The 12,000-nt window shown below is 33.7% G+C and overlaps 1 protein-coding gene across 10 annotated transcripts in view; it reads left to right on the top strand.

The window, feature by feature from the left end:
* LOC106465538 (spermine oxidase-like) overlaps window positions 1–12,000 on the top strand; it is an 84,805-nt gene that overhangs the window by 54,909 nt on the left and 17,896 nt on the right. For all 10 annotated transcript variants that reach the window (XR_002612008.1, XR_002612007.1, XR_002612009.1 and 7 more), the window contains exons 4-5: window positions 8,434–8,636; window positions 9,483–9,621. Coding sequence is in view for 2 of the 10 variants with exons in the window: in XM_022393455.1 (XP_022249163.1) it covers window positions 8,434–8,636; window positions 9,483–9,621 (342 nt within the window). In the remaining 8 variants the exon portion in view is untranslated. The remainder of the gene's footprint in view (window positions 1–8,433; window positions 8,637–9,482; window positions 9,622–12,000) is intronic.

The following is a 12,000-nucleotide window of genomic DNA, read 5'->3' as shown; positions in this document are numbered from 1 at the left end:
CGTTATATTGTTTGTTTGATCACGAATATTGAAATTAAGTGTATCATAAAGTTATATTCGGAAAGAATAAACCAGTTTTATTAAGTAAAGACTTGTGTCGTTAAAGTTTCATCGGAACGAAGTTACGGAAAAATTAATTAACAAACGGAGACGAAACAATATAAATTGAACAATGTCTAGTAGTGAATTTACATTTGTAATTTATCACATCGCTAAAAGATTGGCATGAAAAAGTGGATAAAGGATACTGCTTCGGGATCAGGGGAGAGGTTGCATGATCAGAAAGTAAGTTATGTTATTACAAACATAACATATAGACAATTTAAAAAAAGTAACTTCATAGTTTATTTGAGTAAATTTATACAAATTATAAATTATTACAAAATGTAGAAAAGAAATTTTACAATTTACACCTTATCGGGGATGGATTCGTGGCTTTTTTTTACGGGGGGGGGGGGACTATACTTTTACTAGCAATACTTATAAACTTATACATTAATGTCACTATAGTACTGTTAAATATGGAAGAGGGTACAGAACCCCCATCTAGATCCTCGGCTGATAATACGACATTAAAGAATATATAGTTACAAAATAAAATTCGAAGCATAACACAATGTAAAAAAACTAACTTTACATTTTATTTAACTCTATAGTAGCCAGTGAGTTGGAGGTGGGTGCTGTCAGCCAGTTGCTCTCCATTCGATTAGTTGTATTTTTGAGACATTAACTGATTATTCATAAATTCGATTATTTGAATAATCGAAAGCAGTAATAATCGATTAACTCCGGGCTCTAGTGAGACCCAACTCAATTTTTATTACACGTTTATTTATTATTAGTATTGTTACGTTTCTGTTTGTTAATCGATTTCCCGTAAATTCGTTCCGACGAAACTTTAGCGACACAAGTCCTCACTTAATAAAACTGGTTTATTCTTCCCGAATATAACTTTACGATACACTTAATTTCAACAATCGCGCTAAAGCAAACGCTATAACAACGAACGTGCTCAACTTCAATAATACTCTCTGACTGCAGATCAATTACTCACTGTCTACACACATTATTCCCCCGTCACGTTGTCACCCTCTTTTATATACCAGACTACCCTATATATAGTAAATGCTGGAGCATTCGCCAAGGTACAGGATAGTTCTAGAAACGTGGCATGACACTAGTCATGTGACTTCGCTGACGCAACAGTATTTTGAATGAGTAAAATGTAGATTCGACGAATCTCTATCCTTATGAGTGTTTATTTATCATTGCACATGAAGTCTATATTGCAACTGATGCCTATTTGTACATAATTGATCACGAAATGTCTCTTTATAATAAAATAGATGGAAGTTCATATATATATATGTTGTGGTTTGCTACCTTAAGTAAAATGACTGATACTAGTAAATTTTAAATGGCCTTGGCTTTCCAAGTGGTAAGGGCATTCGATCACAGGCTGCGGGTTTGGATCCCATCACTGAACATGCTCAAACTTTAAGCCAGTGAGGCATTATAATGTGATCATAAATCCCACTTTTAAATTAGAGTAGCCAAAGAGTTGGTGATGGATGGTGTTGACAAGTTGTCTTCCCTGTTGTCTAGTGCAGATATCCCTTTGTGTGAAATTTAACAAACACACAAGAACATTTTAAAGCTGTATTAGATTATTCATTTTTTTTTGTTGTTAATTGAAAATCGATTAGATACATTTACATTTGTAATATATAAGATGTTTCAAATGCTGGAATGGCTAAATGGATGGAGGAAATGTTTGTCCCAGGATCAGTGTATTATAGATTTCAGAGTGCCAGACACTAGCCCAACTTCTACCCGGAAAGTAAGAGTTGTGGTGTTACAAACACAATATACAAGATGTAAATATATAGTTTATTTAACACTATTATAATTGTGAACTATTACTCTTAGTCTGTTTAACTTACACCAGCCAATTACTGACTAGCTTTCATTTATGATTTCAGATAAATCCACATGTAGTTCAACTTACAAACTTCATATCTTAAATCCACTAAGGTCGACAATTCACAATGTCACAGATTGCAGCTAAGGAATGATAACATGTTAAGATTCTCTGGATCCAATGAGGCATGCTTAGCATTCAAAATATAACCTAAACTACTAAACAGACTTTCTGCTGGGATGCTGGTTGCTGGAATTGCCAGATACTTGACTGCAAGTCTACTAAGGTATGGGTACAAATGGGCATTATCTGCCCAGAATCTCAGTGGGTCCACTCTAAGATCCAGAGAGCGAGTGCCCATGTATCTATTCACTTCCTCTTCAGCAATCGTTTCACAAGAGTTCTGCATTGTGGATACATTCTCACTGTTGTAAATAGATTGCAGCAGCTTAAAACCAACACTGGTCATTTTTTTCTTCTTTCTTAGTTCTTGAATTTCATGAGCAGTGACATTAAATGAAGGTGTGCCTTCCTCAACAGACTGAGCATCCTGTGTTAACAGTTGAGCAACTTCATCCTTTATCATATTATACAACTTACTTTTCTCATATTCTTTCAAGAATGGCATATCTTTAAGTCTGGCGTCCAGAAAGCATGCTTTCCTCAGGATGTCAATAGTAGCAGTTGATGTATAACTGTCTTCCAGTTCCTCAAGCATTGCTTGTTTAATTCGCTCTATCATTCCTGAGTCGCCCTCTACTGGTTTTAGAAGAATCTTTAGCTGATGCATCGTGGGTAACAAACTTGATATAGTGATAAAAGACTCGCTGCTGAATTCTTGAGTAAGTTCTGCAAAAGGTTTCAAAATGTTAACCAGATTTTCTACATTAATCATCTCTACTTCCGGCATTAACTCTCGTTTACCCAACTCCATTAGTGCTGCACATATGGGTTGTTTTTGCTCTACAATTCTCATCAACATGGCATGAATGCTGTTCCATGAAGTCTCGCATCGGAGAATCAGCTTCTTTTCTGCTAAACCAAGTTTTTGTTGCTTTTTTACCAAACAATATTTGGCACTGGTATTTCGATTGAAATATTCAGCCAACTTAGAACAGCGTGTTATTACTCGATTCATTCCAGCATTTACTCCTTTCTTGATGACCAAGTTCAAGGTATGACCAAAGCATGGTATTAACTTTCGACCCATGTTATTAACAGCTTTCACACAGTTCAAAGCATTGTCTGACACAATTATTTCAACCTTATTCAAGATATTCCAACTTTCTAGACACTGAATAACAGCCTGAGCTATAACTTCAGCAGTGTACGGTAGTGGAAGCTCACTGTTTTGAAGAATGTAACTTTTCAAGACCCAGTGTTGGTTTATGAAATGAACCCTAAGCTCAAGGTTTTGGTCATTTGCTCTGGAGGTCCAAATGTCAAAAGTAATTACCAAATCACTTGTTTTATAAAGTTGATTCATGACCTCTTCTTTGATGCTAGTGTACAGATTGGGGATAAGATTACCACTCAATTCTTTCCTTGATGGCAACTGGTATTTCGGATCAAGAGACTCAACCAACATTACAAAGCCAGGTTCTTCCACAGTTTGCAGTGGATGCATACCCTTAGCTATGTATCTCACTAATGCATCTGTTACCTGTTTCTGCTTCGTATTCTCTTTAGGATACTTAACTTCTGTTGTTAAAGACTCTTCTGTACTTGACTGTCTTTTCAGTATTCGTTCTGTAAATGGTGAAATTGCAGTAATGTTAATGCTGGTAACTGATGAGGACGGTGTGACTGCTTCAACACTGTCTGATCCTGTTAATGTCATTTTTGGAGGAGTTTTAACCTTAGCGCTTTGAGGAAGTTCACTGAATATAGCGTTGTGCCGCAGTTTTAGGTGGTTTCGCATATTCGAAGTATTGCCACAGAATTTTAGTACTGCTTCACAATGTATGCACACATATAAATTACGACTGTCTTCCCGATAGCCGAAATGTTCCCATACAGCTGATTTGTTTTTATTATGCAACAGATTCAACTCTGCAAAACGATCAGCGTGTTCACTTTTACAATTTGCCATTGTTGATTATTTTTGCAAAATATACACTAAGCAGCTATCGTAGTAGCACACGTCATTTTACTGTTATTAACAGAGCCCACACTTGGTTATATAGGATGTAGGCTCAAGAACATTTTCAGGTTTGTATTGGACGTTACCCGTGTACACGCCCTTTAAAAATGTTCACCAATAGTAAGGGTGTTGCATGACCAATCAGAGCCAATAAGGTTAGAAAATACTATAACATGGTTAAGGAAAACTGGGGTAACTTTAGTACACTATTACTAAATATAGTAATTAAATAACCCTTTAAAATAATTGTCCTTAGATTTCTTGTCGTAAAGCTATTAATGATTCTTCTTAGCGTATGAAATAGGTAATATATATATATATATATATATATATATTTCAGTATCGTTCCGATCCTAGAAAATATATAAGTACAACGTCTACTATTTGGAACGAATACTTGTGATGATACGAGATAAACTCTTTTCAGAGATTATAATTATTCATAAGGTGGAAATAGAAGTATTATAAGAAATATTAGAGATTCATTAACACCGAAAAAATATTTAACTGTCTAAGTTTCTGAATTTTACATTTTACAGTACAGGCTGGAAGAAACTGTAGAAACACATGCGTTCTGGGAAATCAATAAATTTTACACTTACTGTACGAAGAACTAAAGCAGAACTTGACGACAGACAGACTTAACTCAGCAGTTCGTTTAATTAATTACAACTAAACGGTGTTAAATATTATTAAACTGTTATTAGTCGATGACTAGTAGTAATTTCCGACAATCAGTTTTTTGGGGGCGAATAATGAATATTAACTTGCTCGTAACTTTTTTGTATTAAATCAATCTTCTCTTACCTTAGTCATACTGGTTACGTTTATAACTTGTAATAAGTAAACTATATGTAGAACCACATTACTATTTAGTCCAAACAAGGTAAACACGAACACTGTGGCTAGTTATATAATTAACGAATACTTTCATACATTGAGTTGTGTACAAGCAGAAGTACAAGTAACTCTAACTGTCGTGTCATCTGAAGCTGAACTAGAAAAACATGCAGGGATCATGACTTTTTTATATTATTATTCAACCGCATTTGTAAGATTCTCATTTAAAATTATATTTCTGAAGTTTAAACATTATATTTTTTAGATTTTGATTTCTGAATCTTTCTGTGATTCTTGGTTTTCTCTACATCATATGTGTCCATCTCACTTAGCGATTTAATTGTGGAAGAAGTTTTAAATGTAGGGAAGATCGGGGCACGGTGAGCCCCATTTTATATTTTGGTGCACTAAAAGACAAAGATTATAGTAATAGGATACTAGCACGTCATTATACTTTACTATGTTGGTTAATTATTAGCTAAGATTCATAATGCTATCTTGAAATTTGTAGTACAACTACAAGGAATTTGCTTTATAAAAACAAAAACAAATTGGCTTGACCCACCCCATACTTATGGCAGCTTGATCCAAAAACCGGGGCACATTGAATTAGCCAATGGTGCAAAGTAAATAAAAAAGTATAAGTTTTTAGATATATCCGAATAAAAACAACAACTGATATTTATTTAAAACATACATAATCCCCTCTTAGTAGCACAGCTTTGTGCTTAACTTCAAACAAACAAACATATATAAAACGAAAACATCACAAAATATAATGTTCTCAATCTTAATTACTCAGTGTTATTAGCAGAAAGATTTCACAGTTTGTAAAGATCCATGGGGGCCCGGCATGGCCAGGTGGATAAGGCGCTCGACTCTCAATCTGAGGGTCGCGGGTTCGAATCCCCGTCCCACCAAACATGCTCGCCCTTTCAGCCGTGGGGGCGTTATCATGTGACGGTCAATCCCACTATTCGTTGGTAAAAGAGTAGCCCAAGAGTTGGCGGTGGGTGGTGATGACTAGCTGCCTTCCCTCTAGTCTTACACTGCTAAATTAGGGACGGCTAGCGCAGATAGCCCTCGTGTAGCTTTGTGCGAAATTCAAAAACAAACAGATCCTTCCACAATATTAAGCTTCACATATTAGCAACATTATATATAAAATTAGTGCAACAAGCATGAAAGTTAATATATTAAAAAGTATGCATATATCAGAAGAAAACTTCTAAAAAAATCACATGAACCTTTAAAATTAAACATAAAACTTCTCAGCCAACTTAAGTTGTTTAGAACACTAATAAAAGTTAGACCTAGTCTGTATCAAGTGTGAACTTATCATTCACACACCAATAATAAAGAACCAATGATCTTTTCATGTATCTTAGTGCCTAATTCAATAAAATAAAAGTACTTGAAATCCATTTCAATGTGGTATTTTCATAGACCAAGTTTACTGACATTTACATTGGTTGAGTTCAATTAAAAAAAATATGTGATTCCAAAAAATCTTTTAATGGCCCCTGTATCAAATGAACAAGGGAGATGAATAGAGATATCATCCCTATCCATGTGCACTGAAGACACATCTTCTACTGCTGGTTTTACAAATCATCCTGGTGGTTTTGTATTCTGATGTCAGGACAAAATAACCAAAGAACGTGAATCTTCATCATCAACCAGTTACCCAATATAATAGAAAGGTTTGTTTGAGTTTACTGCAATTAATTGTATCAGCACATAGTAACCTGTCCTAAGGGTTTTATCAGAGTCAACTTCTTGAAGTAGCTGCCTTTCAAATTCATTGACTTTATCTTCATAGAAGTCATCATCACTGTGGAAATATTCCTCTTCATTTTCATACTTCTTGTCATGAGTTAAAGTTGCATCCTGAATGAGTTTTTTCCTTAATTTCTGTTTCTATTTTTTCTGGTTTTGTTAATTTTCAACAGATTTTATTGTCTTCCTCTTGTTTTGTTTTCTCAGCCAATAGCTATGACATTTCTATCAGTCTCTCCTTTTCATGCATACTAGTCAAAAGTTTTGTAGACATAAGCTTTCAACCTATTCTGTTGGCTCTTTTGTATACACTCATCCTAGGAATTGGTCTTATATATTCAGTGGGAACTGCATGAGCTTTCTTGGTATTATTGTGATTTCAGTTGGAGTGGCTGCCACTCCAGATTTTCCAGATGGGAGAGTGGACATTTCTTCTGTTTCGGGTGAGAGAGTTTCCCTGGCCTTTCAATGAGGGTAGTATGTGGTTCAATATTTGGCTTAAAAATTGTCAAGGGAAGGAAGTCTGCCTCATTAAAAATATCAGAGTTCACTGATCAGATGCCACTTTTCTTAAAACTTTTCATAACATTGGTGTATGAACAAGTTTGGTGAAAGGCTCAAGAAAAACATCTAGGCAGGTCATGTATAGTGATCTCTTCCATTTCTTCACTGCCTTGTTGTGACATGTTTTGAAAGGCCCATACACTGAAACATCTAAAGGATGCAATCATCAACTGTAGCTTTATTAAATCCATGAGCACGTGCTATGTTTGTGGGTTCTGGTGATTGCAGTCTCTTTATAAAACTTGCCATCCATTCTTTCACAGTACTTTGTCTTTCAGTCCAACCATTTGGCATTATCCTGTTGAGATTTACCACGTATTCATAGGCAAGATGTTGACCTGCAGCACATCAATAACATACATTCAATAATGTTTAAGGAGTATCTATTAATGTTTCCATATCTCTATTTAAGGAGGAATGATAAAAATAAATGAGAACTTCTACAAACTTTTTTGTCTTTCTTGTATTAAATGTTCGTTTCAAATTGTCCAGACTAACTCAACTCTTTTGAAGTTGTTTTTTTTATGTAGCACCCCATTGTTTGTCCTGTTGATATATTTATCATTTACAAGATCGCTTATGGGTCTTTCTTTTCTTTTCACTTCCTCCACCTTTCTCTTCATCAGTGATGCATCTGTTTTTCCTTGGCCTGTCTTTGACTTATAGTAATACACAATTTCTGAAATCACGAGTGAATAGTTATTAGAATAAACCTTAGAATGATTTTTTTACTAAGTTACATTACATACATTACAGCAGATGCAGCAAAAGGCCTTAATTTGCAAGAGATATTGACTAAAGCTATGTACAATAGAAAATGACCCAAAAGGTGTAACTATGCAACTAGGGCACATTAAGCCACTTAGCTCAATGTGCCTTGGCTTCAGTGGTTCAACTTGCCCCAGTATGGTCTTTCATTATGTAGTACACAATATCTTTACAGGGCAGGCATAAATCACTGTTTAATGATGTGCATGTATTCTCATGTTCTTTACATTCATGTACCAGCTGTATTTTTAAAGATGATTACTAAAACTTGCTTTGTATTTTTGTTTAGCAAAGGATAGGCTTTTCTGAGTACTCTTGATTTCATATTTTTGCATAAACAAATGATGATTTGTTATTAGTTAATTTTATATAAATTGAATGGAATGAAAGTATTCATGTTTCATTACTTTACTTTTAGGAAGCTTCTAGTGAATGGGTGCGTGGAATTAGAGGTTTTGATACTGTTAAGGGCCATTCTAATGTTCTGTTAGGATGGATCAGTGGAAAAGATGCAGAACTAATGCAGACATTAGGAGAAGAAGAAGTGAAAATTAAGTGTGCATTTTTGCTGAGAATGTTTTTGGGTCGAAGTGATATTCCTTTACCAAGAAGAGTCATTAGGTTTGTAGCTTATGATATCAATCATTATTTTGAATGTTAACTTCTGTTATGAATGTTTATTATTTTCATGCAAAATACTGTGAAGGGTAGCTTGTTTCCTTTTATCAGATAATCTGTGCATATCAAGTTACATTTAAATCTATATCCCTGATAAGGTAAGGTAAAGTAACTATAAATGTTCAGTAAGTTAAGAATCATTAATTTAAATGTTATAATAATACAAAAGAAATGACAAACATTTATTAAACTTGTGCTAATAAATGTTGTGTTCTGCAGCTTTTACTGTTGCTATGATGTGTTAGAAATGTCATATTTTCATCATCTTTTAATTGTCGGTGTATTACAGAAACACTTCAGTTCAGTATTGTTGTAAAGTGTTAACTTTCATCATGAATGAAGTTTTTATATCTTCCAGTTGACATGAGTTTTTTGTATTTTACAAAGTCTCTCACACCTTTCAAACAGTTATTTTGCAATGATTATTTAAAAGTGATTATTTTTCAAGGTTGAAGACATTATTATGCTTGCTAAGAACAGTAATGAATATTAAAAATAAAATGAAATTGCCAGTAGCATACAAAAAATTTTAACACAGTCCTGCCACTTGTAATATTGAATATCTGATATTAAAAAGTTATAGAAGCATACCTATTAAAGAGTGGGAAAATTGAGATATGTACTTTACATACTTTTTTACATTGCAGTGAGATTTGCTTTTGTAGGAAACTGAAAATTACTGTTAAATTATTAGTAAGGAAATAATGTATTAAAGTAATATCTAGGTATGTTAAATGTTGTTTCCTAGGCATCTAAAGTTTTTGACGTGGAAATCCTCTAAATTTGCAGGTCAAATTGGCAGAAAAACCAATACATCTGTGGAGCTTATAGTTATCGATCAGTGAGTTACACAAAATTAGGTTTCAGGACAAGTATTTTGGCTGAGCCATTGTATTGCACGCTGTTGAACAAGGAAGTGCCAGAAAAGGTGTGTTCAGAGAGTTTTATAGTCTTTCATAGTCCAGCCAGCAACAAAGATAAGGAGTCAATAAAGCTAGCAGTATCAAGCTATTTAATCTTTTATGTACACATCTTAGGTTCTTGCTTATACCATCATGTTTTGAGATCATATAGGTTGCAGTAATTTGTATAATGTAAGTTTATTGTACAGTAAGTATAATGTGGTATATGAAAATTGTAACCTCATAAGATAGTTAAAAACTACTGTTTTTTTATTTCCACATTACAGTGTAGAATCGTTTTTAAATTATTTAGTGTTTTCATTAACTTATAATTTGAAGTTTTAATTAAAGTTTTATTCATGCATATATATATATACGTGTGATTTTTTGCCCTCAACTGGATGGATCCTATACTTACTAGACTATTTCACAGAACTATTTACTGAGTCTACTTTCTACTCACTAAACTAGTTACATTATTCTTTGTACTTCATGAAGTAAACTATTATTAAATCATGAGTTTATCATCTTTCTTAGATTCTCTCACTTTTTATGCAGTGTGCATATAGAATTCAATTAAGACCCTGTATCTTCTAGTGCTGTGAATTTTCCTTCTAGTCTTTTACAAATATTTCTGGATATAATGACCAATTGGAGGTTCAGTTTATACTTGACAGTGCTTCTTTCATCCCCAAATACTGTTATAGGAGGAAATGGTCCACTTCTATTCTATTTTTTTTTTATCAGTGACAATTGGTCAGATGTGTTCCAATACCTTTTATATAGAATTTAATGACACAGTTGTAGATAAAGTTTGGTCTTCTTCTGATTTCTTTAGGGATTTAGTTTAGTTTTTTGCTGTGTTAAATGTAGAGCCAGCAGGTCTTGTATGCTCTTCCTTTGCATTGCATTTTGAGATCTGGTTCTTCCATTTCTTTTAAAGTTTCATGTGATATCTAATTAAAAAAACACCTTAGGCATGAAAAAAAGGATTGAGCATGCAATTTAAAGGAATGAAATCAAAATTGGTGGTCAAACTGGTAGCTATATTTACAGTATTGATAAGAATTGTACAGTAAATATTCATTCATTAGTTAGCCACTCCATGTTTGTGTTCAACTTGGGGCATGATGGTTGATAAAACAAAATACATGCTCTGCTAACAAATGAATGAACATTTGTTGTAAAATTCTTATCAATGCTATAAGTGTAGCTACCAGTTTGGCTGCCAATTTTGATTTCATTCCTTTAAGTAAGATGCTGAATCCTTTTCTGACCACACCTGTTTTTTACACTTGAGGTGTTTTTGATTAGATATCATGACTTTTTGTCAATACACACCAAAAACCACAGCAAGTAAGAAAGTGACACTTGATAGTAACCAACATTAGCTTTAGGACCGCAACCCTATTATTCGGAACAAACCTATACTTTACAGAATCAACCAGATTTTTTAAAATATATAGTGGCAGTTTTCCTCTCTAAAACAGTGTTATAACTTCCTTTATAGTAATGCCATGGAAACTAGATTAACAGTTTATTGTCATCACTCACATGCACTCGGTACAGCTGTATCAAGCAACAGTATTTACGTTAACTGCTTAAGCTAATATCATGTGATGTTAAATGCTCTTTAATTAGGTGAATTTCATAAAATGTATCAAATTTGTGCTTAAAAGTTGATAATGGACAATAACCGTCCACCCATATAATTATTTGGAAAACTTGAGCTAAAAACTGCTAATCTAGAGTGCTTGGCCTAACCAATACCTATGTATCTGCACATGCTTTCACCCTGTATTTTTGCTGCTCTAAATTAGCCATCTTTAATATGAATGACAAAAAACTAAAAAAATTCCACCTTCACTCTTTGTTGAAGCTATAGTAAAAATTTCAGACGGATAGCTCACATGATTTTTTGCATAGATCGGGTGCAAAAATTTGAGTCAAAATTGAAAGGTTTTTGTTGAATAACTTTGCACGTGGCTTACATTTAGACTAAATTTGACACCTAATTGTAGGTTGTAAAGATTTCTCAGTGTACTAAATTTGAAAAAAAATCCATGAAAGTTAAGTATGTTTTTCTATCAAATAAAGTTTCTGTACTTTTGGTGCAAAGAAATAAAAAGGAAGAAATTCAATCAAAATTCGAGATTTTATATTTCGTGTATTTCTTAATGGATTACCTTGAAATTTGGTATGTGAAATAATGGTCCAGTAGAACACAACCACTGAAAATGTGTGTTAGTTTGGATTATCACAGTCCAAGCTACAGAAAGTGGAAAATTGCTAAACTGTCACCCATGTTAACCCTATCGTTATGGGTATCCTTTACTGTGCATGACACAAGGTTTTAGTGTCTTACATTCAAATTTTATTAAACTACTTTTTGCTTATATTATACC

The sequence above is a fragment of the Limulus polyphemus genome, unplaced genomic scaffold, assembly GCF_000517525.1.
Source record: "Limulus polyphemus unplaced genomic scaffold, Limulus_polyphemus-2.1.2 Scaffold1975, whole genome shotgun sequence".
NCBI classification, from domain to species: Eukaryota; Metazoa; Arthropoda; class Merostomata; order Xiphosura; family Limulidae; genus Limulus; species Limulus polyphemus.
The sequence above is the reverse complement of the archived record's forward strand: the minus strand, read 5'-3'. Positions and strand labels throughout refer to the sequence as shown.